Genomic DNA, 24,907 nt, shown 5'->3' on the forward strand with positions numbered 1-24,907 from the left:
GACGGAGTTTCGCTCTTGTTACCCAGGCTGGAGTGCAATGGCGTGATCTCGGCTCACTGCAACCTCCGCCTCCTGGGTTCAGGCAATTCTCCTGCCTCAGCCTCCTGAGTAGCTGGGATTACAGTCACACGCCACCATGCCCAGCTAATTTTTTGTATTTTTAGTAGAGACGGGGTTTCACCATGTTGACCAGGATGGTCTCGATCTCTTGACCTCGTGATCCACCCACCTCGGCCTCCCAAAGTGCTGGGATTACAGGCTTGAGCCACCGCGCCCGGCCTTGCTTTTTCTTTTTAAAAAATGTAGTTTAATAGTTCATCAGAGGTAACCAGTGAAGATTGTGGCCACTGATGTCTTTTATCTCTTATCTCATTAGGGTGGAACAGGACCAAGACGTTTGAGAAAATTAGTTTATTACCTTCTATCAATTTCTTTAATAGGTTTTGGAGAAAAAGGGTAGCAATAGAATATGGTTTATTGACTTCTATTAAATGCTGGGGGGAGCCTGATGGCCTTGAAACTCTTTTGCCAATTTAGTGGGGCGTTTAGTGTTTAGAATGCCTACTGTCAGGGCCAGTGCAGAATCTGTTATAAATGGGCTATAGTGGTGACTATAACTGTTCAAAAGACTTTCTTTTGTTGATTGTTGTTAAACAAATACTGCTGGTGTCATGTATTCGGTCCTTCATTGAGATCTTTCTTGGGTGTGTTATGATTTTGGAAATTAAACATTGTTATATATGTAAAATATGTAGCAATTTAAGAGAGACCAACCTTGGCTTGAAGCCTGGCTTGTTGTCATAATCATGTGCCATGTGGACCTTTCGATAGCTTTCTACTTATTTTCTTTCTTTCTTTCTTTTTTCTTTTAAAAATTTTCCTCTAGGCTATCTTCCATAGAACAGGTAAACTGATCTTTTTTTTTTTTTTTTTTTTTTTTTTTTTTAGAATGAGTTTTTAAACTCTTGAAGGCTTCCTATTGCCCTTAAATTCAGTTCAGACTCCCTATCATAGCCCACTTAGCTCTAAGCCTCATCCAGTGCCATTCTCTCTGGTCTTACCTCTGTTTCTACATTAAGCTTTTTTTGGTCTCTGGCTCTTCGTTTTTTCTGTTTCTTTTTTCTAGAGTTTTTCCTTGTCTGGCTCTTTCAGGCTTCAGTTCCAGTGCCACCTCCATAGGGAGGCCTTCTGTATTAGTTTCTTAGGGCTGCAGAGTATCACAAACTGGGAGCCTTCAAACAAAAGAAATTCATCTTCTGACTTCCAGAGGCCAGAAGTCCAAACTCAGGGTGTCAGCAGGACTGGTTACTTCTTGGGGACTCTGAGGGAGAGTCTGGTCTGTGCCCCTAGCTAAGTTTCTGCTGGCTGTTGGCAGTCTTTGGCGTTCTTTTGCTGGCAGCTGCATGACTCCAATCACTGCTTCTATTGTCACATGGCCATCTTGCTTCTTTGCATCTGTGTCTTCACATGGCATTCTTCTCTCTGTGCCTGTCTCTTGGTCTCTTCTTTTAAGAACATCAGTCATATTGGATTAAGGGCCTACCCTTCTCCAGCATGACCTCATCTTAATTAATGACATCTGCAGTAATCCTATTTTTAAATAAAGTCACATTCTGAAGTTCCAGGAAGGACATGAATTTTGGGGGGATGCTATTCAACCCAGTATACCTACCTGACTTTCAATTTAAAGTAGGCTGTGTTATTGGAGCTATACAGTAGTCCTCCCTTCTTTATGGTAGATAAGTTCCAAGACCCCCAGTGGATGCCAGAGAGGTAGGTTAGTATCGAACCCTATATATACCATGTTTTTTCCTATACATACATTCCTGTGGTAAAGTTTTATTTATAAATTAGGCACAATAAGAGATTAACAACAATTATGACACATTATGTAAATGAAGAGGAAACAATTATGACACATTATGTGAATGCATAGTCTCTCTCTCTCAAAATATCTTGTTGTACTGTACTCACCTATTTTCTGACCATGGTTGACCATGGGTACCTGAAACTGCAGAAAGTAAAACCATGGATAAGGTCTGTAAACTTACTCACCGATTCTTTATTCCTGGCCAGTGATGAGCAAGGCACTTCATTAGGCCACATGTTACATATTGTACTCAGCTCGGGGCACACCATCTGTAAGAGAGAATGTTGATTGATCCAGAGTATGAGCAGGGTTAGGAGGACTTTAGAATATAGCGTTATATGGGAAGTAGTAAGAACTGGGGTTGCTCAGTTGGAGAACAGAAGATTTGTGAAGTCATCACAGCTCTCTGCAGGAGGAGGGGTAGTATGCAGGATTGGATTGTAAGTTACATAGATCACAGGTCTGAACTCCTGTACGTGAGAAACATGGTTTTGCCTTTTTTGGGGTTTGAGGAGTCTTTGTCCTTTTATATTATACCACCAGATACCAGCTTCAGTCTCTCAGAAGATGTGATGTAGTTATAACAGTGGTATCTTGAGAACATTTTGCATGTATAGAAACATTCAAAATAGTCCAGGTGCGGTGACTCTTGTCTATAATCCTAGCACTTTGGGAGGCTGAGGCAGGTGGATCACTTGAGGTCAGGAGTTTGCGAGCAGTCTGGGAAACATGGCAAAACCCCATCTCTATTAATACTATAAAAATTAGCTGGGCATGGTGGGGTGTGCCCATAGTCCCACTACTTGGGAGGCTGAGGCATGAGAATCAGTTGAACCCGAGAGGCGAAGGTTGCACAAGCCAAGGGGGCCACTGCACTCCACCTGGGTGACAGAGCAAGAGTCTATCTCCAAAAAAAAAAAAAAAAAAAAAGAAACATTCGGAACAATAGATTATAAAGGAAGGAAAACAATAGTAATACATCATCTTATGTTTCACAAAACAGAAGAATATAAATTTGTAAGGCTTTGATGATATGTAACCTTATTTTTATAAGATTATCATTGAAATGTTTATATATCATATATATGAGTTCTGGCAAGATTATTTACTCTTTAAAATAGAATAAATACAACATGGTTGAGATTGCCTTGCAAATGAGCAAACAGATTATGGCAGCATTTGTCTGTGGTGGACAGGACCTCATAGCTCTGGATATATTCAGGGCTGCATGGAGATAGGAATGACCTTACTTCTCTTGCCCCCTGTCCTCTGTCACAACCCCTTTATGGAATTCTTATCTTAGAAACTTCTCTGCTCCTGATCCTGGGTTGTGAATCCCTGCTAAGCAAGCTCATATGTAGGCAGGTGGTTGTGCCTACAAATTCAGTCTCCAGCCTCAGCAACTTTATGGAGGCCTAGGCATCAGGTTTTCCTTCCATGCTACACTTTTACCTTTGTCTTTAAATCATTGCCATCCTGGACTCTCTTTTACTATCCCTTTTAATAGATCACCTTGTCCCTCTACTTCATTGACTAGAAACTAAGGTGTTTTATGAGAGACATTTTGACTAGAACCCTTTCTAATTAGTTTTCCTCCCTGGCTAGTTAGACATAACTCCTGCAGCCATCTGTTTCCCAGTGGAGAAGGGGTTCCTTGTCCTCCTCAAGTCAGATCCTTCTGTTGGTGCTATTGACCCCATTTCCTCCCTCCCTCCCCAGGATCTTGCTGCATCACATATCCCTCACTTACCTATTGTCTCAACTATTCTCTCCAATTACTTTTTGTCCTAGGGCATTATACCTCTCCCCTGTTTCTTCCTTCTTAGAACTCTGTTGTTGGAAAAACATATTTTACACTTTGATCAAATCAACTTCTGTACCTGAAAAAAAAAATTCTTCTCTGTGTCGAAGTTCAGCTCAGACATTACTTCCTCGGTGCAGCCCTGTATAATTTCCTCAGGCAGGATCATGGCTTTGGCTTGTAGCTCCCACAGTGCTTTGCAAACAGTGCTTAACCACACCACTGGTTGTTTACTAGGACATTCATCACTCCTGTTAGATTCAGAACTTGAGAAATGGAATTGTATCTTAGTTTTTTCTTAATACTTGTCTTTTAGTGAGTACTCAATAAATACTTTTAAATGAAAGAAAAATTTAATATTAATGTGACTTACTGCAATATAATTTACATATGAAATATGTGCTGGGCCCGCAAGCGGGGCTCCCGGGTGAGCTTGCCCAGGGTCTGCTGCACAGAGCGCGCCCAGGTAGCTCCTGCTGCGGACACCTCAGGCAGTGTACTTGTGGTCGAGGCCGGAAGGTGATGCTGTCAGCACTGGGCATGCTGGTGGCAGGGAGTGTGGGGCTGACCGTGGCTCCATTCTGCTGTGAGTGCCAGTGACCTGGAGCTGCATGCCCCCAGTTATCCGTGGTCTCACCGTGTCCTCCTTTCTTCCTTGGACCACACCAGCATCCGTAGGGGTTTTCGGGTATGTAAGCAGGTGTGCTCCTCCTGCCACAGCATGGACTAAGTGGCTTACTGCCACCTGGTGGGCGTATACTACACTGAGGCTAAAGCTAAGGTGCTGGCTGAGGAGGTGGAGGTTCAAGATGGCCCCAGTGAAAATGGGGAGATGTTCATGCGGCTAGGAAAGCTGTATGACTATTTCCCAAAACCATACCCCAACCCTGAGGCTGCTCGAGCTGCCAGTAATGGAGCATTGGCCCTGACCTCAGCTACACTGTGCGAGCTAGGGGATGGTGGTGAGGACTACATCTTCTTCCTGCTCACGGGCTACACTTCGAGCCACCCACCAGGGTGTCACTGCCAAGAGGTCTCTACTTCAACCCCTGTTTTCCTGGCCAGGCCATTGGCATGGCCCCTCCCATCTACACAGATGTCCTGGAGTTTGATGATGGTACCCCAGCTGCCATGTCCCAGGTAGCCAAGGACGTGTGCACCTTCCTGTGCTGGGCATCTGAGCCAGAGCACGACCAACGAAAATGCATGGGGCTCAAGATGTTGATGACGAGGAGGCTACTGGTACTCATCTACACCATGAAGCGGGCTAAGTAGTCAGTCCTGAAGAATTGGAAGCTGACATAGTATAGTGAAATATAAATGTAAACATGAACCTTATAAAATATATATCTAAAATGAGATTTTAAATGTTTACGAATCTGTTTTTGAATTATCTTATTATGCATATAGAACAATGCATTATCCCCCTCATTCTCTTTTACAGTCACTTTTTCCCTGCAATGGTAACCAATATCCTGGTTTCTGACAGCACAGAATTTTTTTTTTTTTTTTTTTTTTTTTAAATTTAAGATGGGGTTTCACCATGATGGCCAGGCTGGTCTTGAACTCCTGACCTCAGGTGATCCACCCACCTCGGCCTCTCAAAGTGCTAGGATTACAGGCATGAGCCACTGTGCCCGGCTGACAGCACAAAATTTTTAACCATGACTTTAAAAAGAAGGGGGATGATTGCTCTGTTTCAATTTTGTGAATATATATTTATTTTGAAAAGAAAGATTTAAAATAATTGGCATCTTTGTGTCTGTTTTTTATACAAGAGTTTGGACTTGAGATCTAAGTTTCCTTTCTGTCCTAAGATTTTATGCAGCTTAGTTAAAACTTAACGAACCAGGTGTGGTGGTGTGTGCATTTAGTTCCAGCTACTCTCAGTCCTAGGAGAGAGGATCGTCTGAGCCCAGGAGTTCGAGGCTGCAGTGAGCTATGATCGGGCCACTCTACTTTGCCTGGACCAGAGAAGGATACCCCCATCTCTTAAAAAAACAAAAAAAACTTAACGGAGCTTTCCGACATTACTACTTATGTAAGAGCGCCCTCTAGTGGTGTAACATTTCCTAAAATTTATGTGCCATAGTTTATTACAGCAAAACTTTGTCTCTAATTTGGGAGCTTGAGCTGTGGCCAGATAATTCTCTTAGTACAAAGCTTCCTGAAGCCATGGGAAGGCATTGATTATGTGGTGCTTTCACAGAACAATTCGGCCAACAGATAGAATCTCCCTCTAATGAAACACTTAACACTGTTATTTGACAAAACATGTTATTTCTTGATTTACTGGAGCATTTTAGGTGTTCTCAAGGGCAGGATTGTTTCACCTTTGTTTTAGCAGTAAAGCAAAGAGTGTTTTGATTTTACAACATTTTGATAACTTAGTGATTTTTCCTCTGGGGCCCAGAGTTCTTGGTTAGAGGAAAGGAAGCTTATTAAGCACTGCAGAATTTTTGGAGAGGGTGTTTTCCCTCCCCATTTGGTTATTAAGCACATTTTTTCTCCCACATGTAGATAGATGCTGTTGTGGTATTTATATATACCATTATTGAATTTATAATAGCTTCTTATATATTTTCTCAAGCACTGGCTACTAATGTATAACATATCTGTGATAATTTTAACTAAATTAACAAGGGAACCTCATACTCAGAAACACATGAATCACTTACTTAGAAGATTTGAACTGCTTCACAGTTTAACAATTATCTATAAAGTATATGCCATGTACAAGGACACTGTGGTAGCTAATGTGTTCTTGCCTTTCAAATTATCTGAGTATAGGAGATTGGGGCACCAAATTTTCCCTATGATGGACTCTCCCATTATCACTTTTTTTCTTCTCTTCCTCATTTACCATATTCTTTTTAATTAAATTTATTTCTAAGGTCTCATTTTTAATATTAGGGGCATGTTAGGACAAAAAAAAAAGCATAGGAGTCAGGGAATGCCGTTCTCTCTGCTGGTTAACACAGAAGGTGTGTAAAGAGGAGCAGTGTCTTATTACATACAAAAATGATTGTCTTTGAAGGATATCTCTGAGAGGACTTCCATCTTTTTTGTTAAGATAGACGCTTGACCCTCTAAGGTTGGCAATGAAAAGAGCATCTTTGTGGGAAGAGAGGACAGTTCTTTTCTGGACTCGCCTTCCTCCTGGAGGGACTTGTAAACATTTCCTTTGCCACCACCACACTGTCACTGGGGGATACTATTTCCCCTTTAATTCCTTAAGTCAAATTTAGTCTCCAATACTTTCTGGTAACCTCACTGTACAGATGAGTAAAGGTAGAATATTTAAGCAGGATTTTTGAAAGGCTTTGACATAATAAAGAAGAAATAAACCAGGAGTATTCCAAGAGCCAGAGATCTGACTCATAAGATGTGGCTTTGCTCTCTGATCTTGTCCTAGCTCTAGGGTGCCCATGTGAGAGGGACAGCTTAGTAGAATCCCACTCCTAGACAGCCATATTTCTCCAACTGTAGATCTAGGGCTTGTCTAAACTTCACCTTTCTTCCACATTTTAGTCCTTCTTTGGGAACCTGTGTTCTTCTAACAGAAAGGTGTTCATCCTTTCAGGGGATGTCAAGCTTGCCCAGAAAGTTGTCAGTCTCCATTTAAGAACTCTAATGGAATGTAATGCCACAATCCCCAAATTAACATAGGACACACACATCAAATGGGAGAAAGAGGGTCTTATTTTATTTTAGCATCTCTGCATTAGAGTTGGAAATCAGAGCACATGCAAAACTCCTTTAAGATGCTTTGATTTATTGGAGGCATTAATATTTTTGGTCATGTATATCTCTGGGTAAACTTTTTGTATCTTTAGTAAAATTTCAGTTAACTATTATTAGATATCTGGGTGCCTGAATAAATCCAACTGCATACTGAGTTTTCTAAAACCAAAGGCTGCGGAGAAGGAGTCAACGTGATTTTGGGTTTTATCAGTGTCCTAATGGAGTTAGCAATGGTAGTGTAGTAATAATTATTGTCAGGTCAATGAAGAGACCCACATTCCACATATTCTACAATGTCACTGTTAGTAAATGGCTGGGATATTTGTCCTTCATTTTGCAAATTTAGAAGAAAGATACCCAGAGTGTCCCTTACTGAGGGTTGAAGTTTATGGTTAGCTTTATCTGCGTGAGCCTGTTACAATGCAAGGAGCAGAAAGATCTGGGTTTTCTTGGAGGTGGGATTGAGTAGGGATTAAAAGCACATGAAAAGAATTACATTTGATTCCTAATTATTAGTTACCTTACCTTGGCAAATCTGGTCTCTCTGAGCATCAGCCTTCTTAATTTAATACTGGATGATGAAAGTGCCCCCAGAGGGTAACTGCTGAGAGGGGGAAGGGATCTGCATAAAGCAGCAGCACGGTGGCAGACACGTGATAGGTGCTCTGCATTATTCCCTCCCACCCCCACCTCTCCCACCCCCACTGCCGCCAACTTGCCAGCAAAACTAACAGATGTAATGTTGCTACTGATTTTTTCTGGATGCAAACTTTATTCTTGAGTGGTTTTAAGTCCAAATAATTACTTTGTACAATAAACATCATTTAAAGGATATTCTCTTTTCTTCTTGCCTACCATTCTCACAGATCTATTTCTTCTCCACATGGTAAAGTGGAGAAGCATGTTTTAAAATTTCTTGGATCATAAAAAAAATTAAAAAAGAAATTTCTTGGACTACGTGCTAGAAAGAACTGCTGGGCATGACTAGAGAGGTTTGTTTCTGAGGTCATTCTGTGTTGCCTTTACAGTGCCATGATTTAATTGGTTCAGTAAGCCAAACTGCAAAAATAAAGTTCTAGCTTTGCCTCAGCCTTGTGACCCTGGCCAAGTCATCTGACCTCTTCGAGCCGAATTTCTTCAGTTGAGCAACACAGATGGCATGATTTCTAAGGCCCTTGTCACCTTTTCATGTTCTGATTCAAAAATCTTTATTTGGGAGCCCAAAACAGGAAGTGGCATGTTGGTGCCACTTCTCAACAGCAGAGGGCATACTGCCCCTAGTGTGCCTGGCCATTCAGTTTTGAAATCTAGCCAGAAGTTGATATCCTTGATGATAGGAAGGAGCCAAGGAAATTCTGTTAATTCATGTTACGCAAAGGATGTTTCACTACATATTTCCAATTGTTTAGTACTTAGGTGAAGCACTAAGAAAATAGGAGATTTGAAACATTCTAAGGTGCTGTAATTCTGTGAAGAACTTAATCTGCCTTCCATCCAAGTACTCCATGCTTAAGATTGGTGTGCAAATGGGATAGAGAAGAGAACTAACATCTTTTAAGCATATATATATCAGGAACTGTGCCTGGTATTTTAGGTACATTTTTCGTATCCTCACAGCAATCCTCTGAATTATATGTTGTTATCCTTATCTTACACAGGAAGATACTAAGGTTCAGAGAGGTTAAGTGATTTGCCTGAAGCTTCACAGAAGAGATTCAAGTTCAGGTCTCTTAACTCCCAAGTCTACTTTCTTGCCAGGGTTCCTCTCTCTGTTCCCCAATCTTAATAATCAAGGATGATTGCTAGGAGCAGGAGTACCTTGGGCACGGCCACACAAGGGAATTTGGCTTTCTCTGGTTCTGAAGTTCTTGTGGCCTTTGTAATTCTAGATGGAAGTGTTTCACTGGCAAGAACTTTTTATCAGTTATATTCAACATGACATATACAAATACCCGTGTTTTCAAATTTGAAAATTTTAGATTGGATTATTAGTGTTTTTCTTTGTGGGCTGCTTTTAAAGGCCACCGCAATATCTCATTTTACATGAAGACTCAGTTCTGTAGGCAGTGGGTGAGGTGAAAGTCATTAGAGCAAAATTATCTTCAAGAATCTCGTGGGAAGGACTCTTGCTCGAGAGCCACGAGCTTCTTTTCTTTAAGTTCTCCCTTGTTGAAACCTGCTGAGCTTCAACAGGTGTTCCTGTGGTGCTTTCTCACGTTGAGTGTCAAATAATACAGTTAGCTTATGTTTGGGGTATGTTCAGTGGTAATTCATATCTTTAGACACCAGAGTCTCATTCAACATAGTGAGATGCTTACAGTATTAGGTATTCTGAAACCTAGAACAAGAGAAGGAGTAGCAAATTAGTGTCTTATTTTGATGCTTGTTCTAACGTAGTGGTTTTCACAACTTTACAGAATCACCTGTAGGGCTTGTTAATAACAGCTTACTGGGTTTTACCCCAAAGTTTCTGATTCAGTAGGTCTGGGATTCAGCCAGAGGGATTGCATTTCTAACAAGTTCCCAGGTGATGCTGATACTGCTGGTCCGGGGACCGCACATGGAGAACCATTGTACTAATTGAATGGAAGCAGGTGGAATCACTTGTCCATCTTCCTTTCTCTATCTGTCTGTTTCTCTTGCTCTTTTATTTTTAGGCTGAGTGTATGTAGTTGAATTAGTTTAAGTTAAATGCAGGGATTGTAGCTCAGCCAACTCGTTATCCCATTGCTTAGCTTAATACTTGGCCCAGAATAGGAGTTCAATAGATGCTTGTTGAGTGAATGACTGAGTAACATGTATAATGGAAGAGCTTATAGCACATGGACATCATTATTACATACCTAGTCCATATAAACTGCTTATTTTCCTGAAAAGTAGACAGTCTTTAGAGTATATTTTAGGACTACATATGGTGATGATTATAGATACCAGGAAGTATACAGTTAGGTACAGTTTTGAGACACTTGTATTTTAGGACCCGTGGTATAAATGGGAACCGTGTGTGTAGATAGAGCTGGGTGTAGGAAGTCCCATCTGTTTTATAATGACCTAGGCAAGTCTTACAGGGCCTGGTTTAGGTCAGAACTAAGGGTTGCTCCCAGGAGACTGGAGCAGCACTGAAACAGCCTAGGTCTGATCCAGACTGAGTGCTGTATTCTCACTTATGTCCTTCAAAAGCACTGAGGTATTCAGCCCCCATGATGCAAAAGACTCAGGGAGACTCCGTACTGTGGGATAGCTGTAAATTCAGATAGTCGTATATGAATCTTACCATGTTATAGTATTTGATAAGTATATTTTAAATAGTAAATTTAAAAAACTCAAAAGGTAAAATCTCAAAAATATATTTAAAGTTCAGTTTAAGAAATCATTTTCTTATGTAGCCAAAACAATATGATCATTTTTAACAAAATGAACAAGTCTTTAGTACAAGTTGAGTATTCCCTCTCTGAAATGCTTGGGACCAGAAGCATTTCAGATTTTGGATTTTTTTTTTTTTATTTTGTAATAGTCACATTATAGTTACTGATTGAATATCCCTAATCTGAAAATCCAAAATTCAAAATGCTCTAATGAGCATTTCCCTTGAGTACCATGTTGGTGCTCAAAAGTTTCAGATTTGGAGAATTTGAATTTTGGATTTTTGGATTAGGGATGCTCAACTTGTATCATTTAATACTCAGCCCATATTAAAATTACACATTTGTTCCTACATCATCATTTATATCTTGTTTGTTCAAACTAGGATCCAATATAGGGTCATGTATTATGTCTGGTTATTATGTTCCTTAAAATTCATTTAATCTAAAGTAGTCCTTTCTCATGATATTGCCTTGTAAAATGTTCTACCTTCAGATTTATCTGTTGTCCCTTTAAAGTATCTTCAACCTGCTCTTTTACCTTTATATTTCCTGGAACCTGCAAATTAGATCTAAAGGCTGGATTAAAATAAAACGGAACATTTTTGGCAGGAATACATCATAGGGGATATGTGCTTCATGTTTTGCCACATGAGGAGATACATAATCCCTGCCTGCTTTACCATTCATGATACTAACAAAATTGATTACTAAAGTGATGACAGCTGGATCCTTCCATTGTAGTTATGTTTTCCCCTTGTGACAAGAGAGTATTCTCTATGGTATTACTTTGATACTAGATGAATGTTAATTTTCATATTATCCATTTTCCTAATGCTTTTTAGCACCAATTGATAATTCTTGCCTGAATCGGTAACTTCACAGAACTGTCATTATTCTAATTCTGTCATTCCTTCTACATTAGCTGACATTTGACTAAACACAGCTCTTCTTTATTAACTGGGCCTATTCAGTGCCATCAAATACAATTCTGTTGAATTAAATGTTGAATTGTTAACTTTTTAATTCCCAATTTCAAAGTAAGGAGTTGATTTAATAGACAACTTAAATGATGACAAATGAACCTTTTCCTTTCTTTCCTTTTTAAAAATATTTTTGTGAACTAATGGAGTTTCATGAATTGCATATTTCAAATAACTACAGTCATTATTCTTTTTATGTTTAATCTGTTTTTGTTTTATGTTCAATTTGTTAAAATGATTGCCAGTGGTAGTCCCTTGTAGCTGGTGCCTATGTTCATTAAATACAACCCTCCATTAATTTTGAGCACTTTCTTGCTTCCTTGCATAGCAAGATACATAGGCTTATCTTGCAGCTTCCTTGTCCCAAATGTCAATTAGTCACTTCACTAATAAGCCCTAGTTTCTTTTGGTGGAAATGGTACAGACATAAAAATCTTGGAACTTAGAATGTCTATGATGTGCTGGGGTGACAAGGTTTATGGTAGTAAACCTTTTCAGTAGTCTATTTAATTCATGAGTTTTCAATATTGGAAGTTAGTTTAATGAAAACTCAGATAGTAAGGGATATTTGTATTCTGAAAAATAATGAGATGTATTATATACTTAAAAATTGCTCTGGGAGTAGATTTAAGTGGTCTTACCACAAAAAATATAAATATGTGAGGCAATGCTTATGTTAATTAGCTCAATTTAGTCATTCTACATTGTATACATATTTCAGAGCATCATATTATATACATCATTTGTAAAATTTTATTTACCAATTAAAAAATACATTTAAAAACTAAAAAAATGGGTTCATACTGTATCAGCAATTTAATTTTAATATTATGTTTTTAAGTAGCTACTTGATTTTATAATTGTATTTTTTCTTTTACATTAAAAATCTTGACCATAATAGCAAACATTGCTTTATTTTATAATATAAAGAAAATGATTTCAAAATAATAATATCATTATTACTATTAATAATAAAACAATGAAGTTTAAAATTTCTTGTGATTATTTTTGTAGTATAGGTTGATTTTAATAGAAGAATTAATTTTATGTTGATCTCATTTAATTACTTTCCTTTGAAATATGTTTTGTTTGTTTTGTTTTTATCACAGGTTGATCATTTTGGATTTAATACTGTGAAAACTTTTAATCAGCGGTACCTAGTAGCTGATAAATACTGGAAGGAAAACGGTGGATCGATACTTTTCTACACTGGTAATGAAGGGGACATTATCTGGTTTTGTAATAACACGGTATGTGCATATCTGTGAAATTCCAGTGCTCAATTTGCCTTTTATTATGATAACCTGGAAGAAATGTTTTGCAGTATATATAACCAAGCATTACTGTTGTTAATTGTAAAGTTCTGTAAAAAATAACAAAAAAATTAACTCACTAATAATAGAAAAAATAGCAAAAGTATATGAATAGGAAGTTCATAAAAGAATTAAGTACAGATATCTAATAAGTCCGCATATTCAGCCTTAAAGAATTACAAATGAAAAGAATAATGTACTATTTTTGGATAATAGAATTATTTTATTCTATTTTTCATGGACTGCCTGAACATCTCAGAGAACTGAATTTTGCAAATTTTTTGTTTTCCTTTGTTTTGTTTTTAAAATCTCAGCTTATTTTTAAAGTGAACAAGGTTATAGGGGAAACAGGCATAAAATGTTACTATGTATAGTTTATTTTGATTATGATCTCTAGAAGATAAAAACAAGGGCAGGAATTTCTGTGTTTATTTAGTGTTATATTGTCAGTGTCCAGGACTGTATTAGGCATATAGAAGGTGATAAATAAACACCTATTGAATGAATGAATGAATAAAATCTAAACAATGCAAATGAGAAAAGATATATAAATAAGAATTGGAAAAGGTTAAATTGTAGATACATTTTAGTTTAGCTTTCCTGTTCAACCATTTTTCTTTTATTTGTGAGGGTTAGGAATAGTATATAGCCTGTTAGCTTGCTTCCCTGACTATATTTTCTATCACTTTTTATAATGCTGAAATCCATTAACAAAACTTAATTTAGAAAGACATGTGAAAGGAAGAAATGCTCCTTTTCAATTGTGTCACTGCAGACACTAGAAAATGCCAACTTTCTACCAAAAAGCTAGTTGTGAAACTACCTTAAAGTGGGGAATGAATTCTGTATTATCTCCAATGCCGATGTCTATGGCATGGTGCCTGGTAGTCCGGATGTCTCAGTAAATGTTTGTTGAGCTGGTATATGAATTGAAAGTAAAGATATGAATCCAATTACATTGTTATTGTATTTCTCATTTCTCATTAGGAATGTTAAGAATCTAAGTAAGTTAGTTGAAATAAAATACTTCCCTGAGAAATAAGATCCTAGGAGGCCTATTGCTTTTAGGTCAGTGATGAATGAAATCAGGACCTCCTTACAATCAGATTCCTGTTCTGTTATTCTGTGAAACAACAGAGTCTGCCTTGTTTATTTTCTCCTTTTTGTGTGACTTCCTTTTATGTGAAGGCCACAGGGCAACTTCTGTCCAGTGATTTTTGCAGTTCCCATTCTCTTTTATTATAGGCAGGGATCTGTTCCTGCCTCCAGTAGGCACTACTCTGACAGGCACTGTGGTAGAACTTAAGGCTTGCTGGGGAATCTCCATTCTCAAAAGTAGTGGAAAGGAAGAGATACTCAGAGTAGGAACAGTTCCAAAGAACTACTAGAGGCAGATCCTAGAAGGGCAGATCCTGGCCCATCCCCAGCCCCAGAGACCTCCCTTTACATACTAAAATGTTCCAATGCACATTCACTTCTGGACATTAATTTACCGAGAGGCAGCATCGTACAGTGGTCAAGAGTGAAGGCTTCAGCTAGATTGACAAGGTTTGAAGGCTGATGTTGTCACTTTGTTGTGTGACTTTGGGTTAGTTTCTTGTTCTGTGCCTCAGTCTTCTCATCTGCTAAATGAATACAGCAATAATAGCTAGTTCATAGAGTTGTGTCGGGACTTAAAGAAGATTAAGGGACTTGCAAACCCATAATGTTAAAAGATGTTAATATATTATACAGACCTCTTTTGCAAAATAAGAATACTCCTAAAATAGGTCACTTATTACATTGGGAACTAGCTCAATGAAATTGCCTCCTCTCAAAGCCTGAAGTCAACTGCACAGAGGTCTGGACATTTTAATGCATGATCTTTACTCTTAAGATACTCAGGGTCTGGTGTGTGTGACATATATATAAGCAAATTTTGCAACACAGTATCCAGGATCTATACCTAGCACAGTGATGTTGAGAAGCGGGAGTGATCAGCACTGCCAGAGTGGGGCAGGCAGAGGTGGGCGTACTTGAACTGGATGTTTGCAGGATCTGTAGATAAATGGCAGCGAATGAGTAGGTCCTTAAGAAAGTGGAGTTATTGAAACCATCACAAATAAATGGTTATATTCTCTCTCCTTACATGCGTACAACTCTTCTAATTGTTCATTCATTGATGAAAACAACAAAAACACTTGAGATTCTTAGTCTTTGTTAGGGAGCAGCAACACACTAAAAAGCAACAATGTGCACTGGAATGACAGTTTTAATCTGTGCTAAATCTAAATTTAATTGACGTTGACTGCCTAGAATGCTTTGTTGAGAAAAGATTCTGAGGCCACAACAGAATAAGTGAAAAAATTGAAGTGATTGGCTAATGACCAGATATAGATGTTGTAGCAAGGAGATCTAACAGCTCTTGATATTGGTGCCCTGGAGCTAGATGCCTATGTTTGAATCTTGGCTCTACTGCTTACTAGCTGTGTGAATGTTGAAGGTTATTTGTACCTCAGTGTTCTTGTCTATAAAATGGGGGTAATCAAAGTGCTTATTTCATAGATTGCTGTGATAATTGAGTTAATACATATATAATGCTTAGAACAGTGCCTGACACATTATAAACACTCAGTTAATATTAGCCTTTGTGAGCTATTATTTATTTTCCAATAAATAAGATAAATTGAAAACCCCCAGGGAGTTTAGTATGCCTGTTTGTTTTCTCTTTTATGTTATCAGTGTCTATGAGTAGACAGCTTCTTTAGATACCTTTAGCTCTTTCCTGGAAGATTTGGCAAACAGTGCAATTTGAAGACCATGTTTTTAAAAGTTAAAATTATGTTTTATTTTTAATTTGTTTTCTCTCCATTGTATGTATGTTTTTTTTTTTTCCCTTGACTTTTATTTTAGGTTCGGGGGTACACATGCAGGTTTGTTAACTTGGGTAAATTGTATGTTGCTGAGATTTGGTGTATGAATGATCCCATCACCTAGATAATAAGCATAGTACCTGATAGGCAATTGTTGAACTCATGCCCTACACTCATACTCCCTGCTCTGTTAGTCCTCAGCTCCTCTAGTAGTCACTCAGTGTCTGTTGTTCCCATATTTGTGTCCAGGTAAATTCAGTGTTTAGCTCCTGCTTATGAGTGAGAACATGCAGTGTTTGGTTTTCTGTTGCTCTACTGTGTCACTTAGGATAATGGCCTCCAGCTACATCCATGTTACTGCAAAGGATATGATTTTGTTCTTTTTAATGGCTATTTAGTATTCCATGGTATGTATAGACCACATTTTCTTTAACCAGTCCTCTGTTGAATGGTATTTAGATTTATTCATTGTCTTTGGTATTGCAAACAGTACTAAGATGAACATACAAGGGCATGTGTCTTTTTGGTAGAATGGTTTATTTTTATTTTAAATTTTAATTTACTTTTTAATTTTATTTTTTGTAGAGATAGGGTTTCACTATGTTACCAAGGCTAGTCTTGAACTCCTGGACTAAAGTGATCCATCTGTCTTGGCCTCCCAAAGTGCTGGGATTACAGGCAGGAGCCACCACACCTAGCCTATTTTTTTTAGGCATATACCCAGTAGTGAGGATTGGTGGATTGAGTGATAGTTCTATTTTAAGTTCTTTGGGAAATCTCCAAACTTCTTTCCATAGTGGCTGAACTAATTTAGTATCCCACTAATAGTTTATAAGCATTCCTTTTTCTCCACAACCTTAGCAACATCTGTTATTTTTTAACTTTTTAGTAATAGCCATTCTGACTGATATGAGATGATATCTTATTGTGGTTTTGATTTGCATTTCTCTGGTTATTAATGATGTTGAGCATTTTTTCATGTTTGTTGGGCTTGTGCATGCCTTCTTTTGAAAAGTGTCTGTCCATGTCTTTTGCCCACTCTTTGATGGGGTTGTTTGTTTTTTTCTTGTAAATTTGTTTAAGTTCCTTACAGATTCTGGATATTAGACTTTTGCCAGATGCATAGTTTGCAGATATTTTCTCTCATTCTGTAGGTTTTTGTTTACCCTGTTGACAGTTTCTTTTGCTATACAGAAGTTCTTTAGTTTAGGTCCCACTTGTCAGTTTTTGTTTTTGTTGCAATTGCTTTTTAGAACTTAGCCATAAATTCTTTGCCAAAGCTGATTTCCAGAATGGTATTTTGTAGTTTTCTTTCTAGGGCTTTTTATAGTTTTCAGTTTTACATTTAAGTCTTTTGTCCATCTTGAGTTGATGTTTGTATATGGTGAAAGGAAGGGGTCCAATTTCAGTCTTCTGCATATGGCTAGCCAGTTATCCCAGCACAATTTATTGAATAGGGTAGGGAGTCGTTTTCTTATTGCTTGTTATTGTTGACTTTATTTAAGATCAGGTGGTTGTAGGTGTGTGGCTTTATTTCTGGATTCTCTATCCTGTCACATTGGTCTGCATGCCTATTTTTGTACCATTATCCGATGTTTTGGTAATTGTAGCCTTGCAGTATAGTTTGAAATTGGGTAGTGTGATGCCACTGGCTTTGTTTTTCTTGCTTGGGATTGCTTTGATGATTCAGGTTTTATTTTTGTTGTTGTTGTTTTATATGAATTACAAAAGTGTTTTTTTTCTAACCCTGTGAAAAATGATGTCAGTAGTTTGATAGGAGTAGTATTGAATCTGTGAATTGTTTTGGGCACTGTGGCCATTTTAATAATATTGATTCTTCGTATGTATGAACATGGAATGTCTTTTCATTTGTTTGAGTTGTCTCTGATGCCTTTCAGTAGTGGTTTGTAATTCTCATTGTAGAGATGTTTCACTTCCTTGGTTAGCTGTATCCCTGGGTATTTCATTCTTTTTGTGGCTATTGTAAATGGGATTGTGTTTTTGATATGGCTGTTAGCTTGATTGTTACTGGTGTATAGACATGCTACTGATTTTTGTATGTTGAATTTGATCCTGAAACTTTACTGAAGTTGTTTTGTTAGTGCTGGAGGCCTTTTGATGGAGTCTGTGGGGTTTTCTAGGTATAGCCTATATATTATCTGCAAAAAGAGATAGTTTGACTTCCTCTCTTCCTATTTGGATGCCTTTTATTTTTTTTCTCTTGCCTGATTGCACTGGCTCCAACTTCCAGTGCTATGTTGAATGGGAGTGCTGAGACAGAGCATCCTTACTTGTCTTAGTTCTCAAGAGAAATGCTTTCAGCTTTCACCCATTCAGTGTGATGTTGGCTATGGGTTTGTCATAGATGTCTCTTATTATGTTGTGGTATGTTCCTTCAATACCTAGCTTATTGAGAATTTTTACCATGAAGGGATTTTGAATTTCATTGAAGGCCCTTTCTGCATCTGTTGAGAAGATCATGTGGTTTTTATTTTTAAATTCTGTTTATGTGGTGAATTCCATTTTGTGTATGGATTTGTGTATGTTGAGCCAACCTTGCATCCAGGAATAAAGCCTGTATGATTCTGGTAAATTAACTTCTTGATGCTGCTGGATTGGTTTGCTAGTTTTTTGTTGAGGCTTTTTGCATCTATTTTCATCAGAGATATTGGCCTGAAGTTTTCTTTTTTTTCATTGTGTCCCTGCCAGGTTTTGTATCATAATGATGCTAGCTTTATAGAATAAGTTAGGGAAAAGTCCCTCCTCCTTGATTTTTTTTTTTTTGAGATGGAGTCTTGCTCTGTTGCCCAGGCTGGAGTGCAGTGGTACGATCTGAGTTCACTGTAACCTCTGCCTTTTTGGTTCAAGCAATTCTCTTGCCTCAGCCTCCCGAGTAGCTGGGATGACAGGCACATGCTACCATACCTGGCTGATTTTTGTATTTTTAGTGGAGACAGGATTTCAGCATGCTGGCCATGAACTCCTGACTTCGTGATCTGCCTGCTGGTCTTGAACTCCTGACCTCGTGATCTGCCTGCCTCGGCCTCCCAAAGTGCTAGGATTACAGGCAAGAGCCACTGCACCCAGCCTCCTCCTTGATTTTTAAAAGTAATTTCAGTAGGATTTGTACTGGCTCTTTGTACTTAAAGACCATTTTAGACATAATGTCGATTCTAGGGCTAGAGTGTCAGGTTAAAAAGATGTGGATGACTAGTGGATGAGCAGCCTGGGATTATTTTTAATTGTTTCACTCATAAAGTGTGAGATTGATAGGCAACAATAAGACAGCAATTGTATCATTTATTTGTAGAACAAATATAAATTGTGCAACTTTTCAGAGTGCTCTTTTTAGTCTGGCTTAACGTCTATTTCATATGGTTTGCTAAAATGTTCACCTTCTGATTTTATCCTGTGAATTTGTAAACTCTTCTTAGGGGTTCATGTGGGACGTGGCTGAGGAACTGAAAGCTATGTTGGTGTTTGCTGAACATCGATACTATGGAGAGTCTCTCCCCTTTGGTGACAGCTCATTCAAGGTAAATATACTTTTTACTTTTAAGTTACAAGTTTTTTCTTTTCAGTTTAGAATAGTTTCTAAATTACATGCCCCACTGTGAGATAATTTTAATTTGAAATGCCTAAAAGCTCAATAGTTTATATTTAATCATTGCCTTTTAGATATAATTTGAACAGATTGAAGGTTTCCTTAGCCATTTTATTATAATTCTTAATGTTAATCAGTTTTTAACTCAATGTGCCTCAGGCAGTTAAATCTTACTCTGTGGCTGCAGAGGCAATACAGGGAACTTTTTATTATTTCAAAACTATCAGTAAACAATTCCGCTTTATAAATTGTACACTTAAATTATTGAGCCTTCCACTGGAAAAAAATCTAATGAGCATAACAAATTTATATGGTGTTTTAAATAAAATAAAATCATTAAAATAAGGACAAATAAGCTGTATGGTGCATTAAGGCCCACTGGCCCCTCAGATTCCCTTTCAGCCATTCCTGTTCTCGCAGGAGCTTTGGCCTTTGTCACAGACTCTGCACCTAATAAACCAGGACACTTTTTCTTCAACTGTGTGATTCATGTACTACTGTCCTTGTGACTCTGGCTGTAGTAATTTGGCACGTGTACTATTATTTAGTTAATATTTTTCTTTAATCAACTCACTTTTAAATTTAGCATTATCTTAACCAAGGGCTCTATGTATTGGTAATTCTTTCCAAATTACACTAAAATGAAACAATAAATGTTCCACTAAAAATGTTTGTGTGCTTCCTAAGACCACCAGTATATACATATGCTTTGGGGAACCCTCAGCTAGAAGGACTTGGGGCCAGTCCTTTACTAGCCTCCCTGTTTTGAAAGGAGTTTTTATTTTTAAAAAGAAGGTTTTACTATCGCAAATTACAAATAAATACATGAGTAAAAATAAGTAAAAAGTGTTGTGTTGTAAATAGAAAGTGGGACAGTTTGCTGATATTTGTTGGGCTATATGGGAAATTCTATTCTTTAGCTTTGTATTTTGCATAAATACCTGATTAAGGGACTTGACAGATCTTAAAACCATTAGGAAGCAGTCAGCTTGTTGCAGATAGAAATATAAGTTCCTCTCCTAGGTTCCTGTGGTGGATACTGTGTTAGCAAAATGAAGCCAGGGGTTCTTTTTGATATACTTCTTTCCCTTTGTGTGCTCACAGAATCTGTCAGTAGCTTGAGGGACGTTACAGATATTATGCAAGGATTAGGAAAAAAATGCACTCACTGTACAGAGTGCCATAAAAACCAGAAGTAAAAGACAGTGACAGACAGGGAGAGAGGAGGTAAGAAGTTAGAAAGCATATATCTTGGAAGAGAGGGGGAAAGCTAAAGGAGTAGGTGGCATATATAGGAGAGAGGAAAGATGAGATCTATGTGATTCAGTAATATGCAAGATGATGGAAGGAGTCAGAATGGTCAGACCAAAGTATGAAAGTCAAACAGGGTAGCCTAATAGAGGTATGTAGCCATATTAGCTATCTATTGCTATGTAAAGATGTACCTCAGACCTTATGGCTTAAAACAGTAATAAACATCTATTACTTTATAGTTTACATGGGCGAAAAATTAGGAGTGGTTTAGCGAGGTGGTTCTGTTTCAGAGGGTCTCATGAGGTTAGGATGGCAGCTGGAGTTGCAGTCATCTGAAGGCTTAACTGGGGCTGGAGAGCCTTTCTGCTCTGGAGGATCACTCACACAAGAGCTAAACATGTTGGATGTTGACAAGAGGCTGCAGTTAAGGACCTGCTTAAGTTCATTACAAGGCAGCTAATTTCCCTCAAAGTTGGCAGTGCAAGAGAGCAAGGTGGAAGCTGCAGTGTTTTTTTAATGACCTAACTTTGGTAGTCATATATCATTATTTCTATTCATTAGAACCAAGTCACTAAGTCCCATCCAAGTTCAAAGGGAGTGGAATTAGACTTCACATTTAAAGGAAGGAGTGTCAAGAATTTGCAGACATATTTTAAAAGACCGTAGCCTCCTCAGCTCAGCTGGACACTGAGCTTCACCTTCTTATACTATAGTAGGTAAATTGTCCTCATGTAGAGAGCGGGACAATTATGAAACTTAACATTATGAGTTTTCCTTTTCTCAAAGATCAGTGTCTCTTGTTAACTGTTTTCCAATACCTGAAAATAGTTTTTTTTTTCCTTTCCAATTTTATGGTTGTTTACAATAGGCAGGCTACTTTGTTTCAGTTGTTGATAAGGCTGAGGTCACATATAATCTTTCTGATGAGGAAGGGTGAGTTTTATTTTTACTGGTGATTCTTACCTCAATTGTCCACAAGATTGAGTTTATGTTTGCCTATGTGGTAGACATTTTAAATGTGCCAAGATTCGAAACAAAAGTTATAACAGTTATCTATTAAGCTTAGTTTATATTCGATCACATTTGCTATTAAATTTTACTTATAATTTGTTTCTATTGTTTCTACAACCTTAACAAAGTCTTTGGTAAATAGCATTTAATAGCAATTACACTTGCATGCAAAATACATTATGTTCTTCCACAAACTTAAAATCATTTTCATGAGTTGTTTAAATCCGCACAGCTATTGCTTTGACTAGGCGTTTTAGCTCAATTGCCTAGAAATTCTATTTGGAGAAAAGCTTATCTGACACTGGCTCTCTTCTGGATCCATGCTATTCCTAAGCTGCTATTATGTGCACATTTATACCCATGTTCTTTGTTATTTTTCTTTAGGATTCCAGACACTTGAATTTTCTGACATCAGAACAAGCTCTGGCTGATTTTGCAGAGTTAATCAAACACTTGAAAAGAACAATCCCAGGAGCTGAAAATCAACCTGTCATTGCCATAGGAGGCTCCTATGGTGGCATGCTTGCAGCCTGGTTTAGGATGAAATATCCTCATATGGTAGTTGGGTAAGTGCATTTATGTTGGACATGAGAGCTTCTTAATGATTATCAAGGCAAAGGCAAACTTAGAGATTCACTTTGGGTAAAACATGTTCTATTATATTATACTGAGATTTATAGTTTCTGTCTCATTAACAGCTGTGTTATTTTTCTTACCATTTTTGTTTATTATAAGTTTCCACTTTAAAACTTGATTTAGATGACATATATACATATATATATGTTTTTCTTTTTTCCTTCTTTGATTTTCTTGCTGTTTAGAGCTCTTGCAGCTTCGGCCCCTATCTGGCAGTTTGAGGATTTAGTACCTTGTGGTGTATTTATGAAGATTGTAACTACAGATTTCAGGAAAAGTGGTCCACATTGTTCAGAGAGCATCCGCAGGTCCTGGGATGCCATTAATCGATTATCAAGTACTGGTAAGATCTAATTAAGAGAATGGAATTGTGTGCTTTTTTAACCTTTTATTTGTTAAATTCAGTAGTCGTCACTTTTTAACAGTTTATTAAAGTATAAGGTACATTCAGAAAAGTATACAAATTAAAATGCCTAGATTGATGAATTTTCACAAAGCAAGGACATAATGTAATTAGAATTTAAATCAATAAAGGACATTGTCAGCATCTCGGAAATCTCCTCATGCCTTTTCAGTCACTATCTCCATACCTACCCAGCAAAACCAACTCCTCACTTCTAGAACCATAGATTAATTTTTACTTGTTCTTAAATGTTTTAGTAATTGGAATTACATAGTATGTCTTTTTTGTGTCTACTGTCATTTGCTTGGCACTGTTTGTTAGATACATCCATTTGTTTTATTTAGTTTTAGTTTATGTATTCTTGTTGTTCTATGGTATTCCTATTTATTCATTTTAATGGTATCTTAAAAAGTGGGAATAATTCTGAATACTAATTCTGATAAACTCTATGAGGATAGGCAACTTGTCTATCATGGGATTCTCCAGTTGCTCTAAAAATATTCTGGGAAACGGGGTGTAAAAGATTGAGTTTTCTAAAATACCATGGGAATAATAAATGATCTGTAAAGCCATCTGTTGACCAGTACTTTTTAGATTCCAACAATGCGATTCTATTCCTAGGCAGTGGTTTGCAGTGGCTTTCTGAAGCTTTTCACTTATGCAGCCCATTAACTTCTGAGGACATCCAACATTTGAAAGACTGGATCTCTGAAACCTGGGTGAATCTGGCAATGGTGGACTATCCTTATGCATCTAACTTTTTACAGCCTTTGCCTGCTTGGCCCATCAAGGTAATAGGAAAATGTCCTCTCATCATTTTTAATAACCCACTTCTCATTTTTTTTTTAACATGAATTCTCTGACTTTCTGCATCAGAGAAAGTCCCAGTGACAAAAGGGCTCTGGAGTTAGTCCAACCTGAGCCAGAATCCTGCGTTCTGCTACTTTCTGGTTATGTGGGCTTGAACATGTTACCTAGCTTTTTTGAGCCTCAGTTTCCTCATTTGAAAAATGGAGGTAAAATTTATTGATTATAGAGTTGTATGAATTAGAAATAATACCAGAAGTTGCAGTTAATGGAATAATTACTATGTGTCAAATCCTGGGCTGTGCACTTTGTGTGAATGTGATATAATATTTGTGATATATGTGTAACCTGGGTCTGTGTAATACATGATTGGTGTTTAAAAATGGCAGTCATTATCATAGTTTTGTGATCTAGTCAGCTGTGAAAGCATTCTAAGTGCTATATTCAGTGTGAAGAGTGACCCCATGCAGCACAGTAGAGTTGAAACAACATCAAATTAGATTCTGAAAGTGAGAGTTTGGTCCAGAACTGCTGCTTCACCTACCAACTATGTGATCTTGGGCCAGGTGCTTTTCTTTCCCCATCCTCTGTCTTCCTCTCTTTGTACTGAGAATCAAATAAAATGTTGGATATGAAACACTTTGGAAAGTATAAAAACACATTACAATATAAATTTTAAGGTTCTTTTCATGTCAAAATTCTTTATTGTGTATGCTCATTTTAAGCATTTCTTTGTAAAGAATTTTCCTTTTAGTTTTAAGAACAAAGGTTGGCCAGCTTGATGGTTAAATTTAGAGGCTATAACCAACTCTTCAGCTAGAATGAGTGTTGGAAGTGAAAATGGTATTGGTGATATGAGAGCCGGGTTTCAAATGGGCTTTAACCACCCCTTTGAATTATTACATGTATACCTTGCTTAAAAATTTGTAACTAAAAAAGTTCATTTGCTATTATTTTTCTTCATTTAAAAAGTAGAATGACTAATGAATGTCTTGCATATAGCAGGCTGGAGGTAAATAGGTATTGAATTAGATTGAATTTTGACAAGACAAAGTTGTTAAAAAGAGCAGATCACTTTCATGTTAGAAAACCTAAATCAATAGGCCTGGTGTGGTGGCTCATGCCTGTAATCCCAGCACTTTCGGAGTCTGAGGTGGGATGATTGCTTGAGATTAGGAGTTTGAGACCCACCTGAGCAACATAGTGAGAACTCATCTCTACTAAAAATTAAAAAAATTAGCAGAGCATAGTGATGTGTGGCTGTAGT

At 37.6% G+C, this 24,907-nt stretch overlaps 1 protein-coding gene, 1 long non-coding RNA gene and 1 pseudogene across 8 annotated transcripts in view; 2 read left to right on the plus strand and 1 right to left on the minus strand.

Moving 5' to 3' along the window:
- Window positions 1-24,907, plus strand: part of PRCP (prolylcarboxypeptidase) — a 78,602-nt gene that overhangs the window by 28,558 nt on the left and 25,137 nt on the right. For 5 of the 6 annotated variants that reach the window (XM_032295889.1, XM_032295891.1, XM_032295890.1 and 2 more), the window contains 5 exons: window positions 12,870-13,010; window positions 19,360-19,461; window positions 22,179-22,360; window positions 22,616-22,773; window positions 23,455-23,624. In XM_032295889.1, coding sequence (XP_032151780.1) covers window positions 19,366-19,461; window positions 22,179-22,360; window positions 22,616-22,773; window positions 23,455-23,624 — 606 coding nt within the window. In that variant the 5' untranslated portion in view covers window positions 12,870-13,010; window positions 19,360-19,365. Of the gene's footprint in view, window positions 1-5,692; window positions 5,713-12,869; window positions 13,011-19,359; window positions 19,462-22,178; window positions 22,361-22,615; window positions 22,774-23,454; window positions 23,625-24,907 lie in introns of those variants that run through there. The other variant, XM_032295892.1, reaches the window with a different exon arrangement.
- On the plus strand, window positions 4,047-12,941 carry LOC116563260 (annotated as a pseudogene).
- On the minus strand, window positions 7,356-24,872 carry LOC116563262. 2 transcript variants are annotated; one of them, XR_004274311.1, is made up of 4 exons: window positions 24,832-24,872; window positions 24,185-24,246; window positions 15,019-15,110; window positions 7,356-9,753 (listed from the first exon to the last, which is right to left on the minus strand). It is a non-coding gene; the product is annotated as an uncharacterized LOC116563262 (long non-coding RNA). The 2 variants fall into 2 exon arrangements; XR_004274310.1 differs by lacking the exon at window positions 7,356-9,753 and having other exon boundaries at window positions 14,544-15,110.

The sequence above is a fragment of the Sapajus apella genome, unplaced genomic scaffold (genome assembly GCF_009761245.1).
Source record: "Sapajus apella isolate SASKATOON/1434 unplaced genomic scaffold, GSC_monkey_1.0 scaffold34, whole genome shotgun sequence".
Lineage (NCBI taxonomy): Eukaryota > Metazoa > Chordata > Mammalia > Primates > Cebidae > Sapajus > Sapajus apella.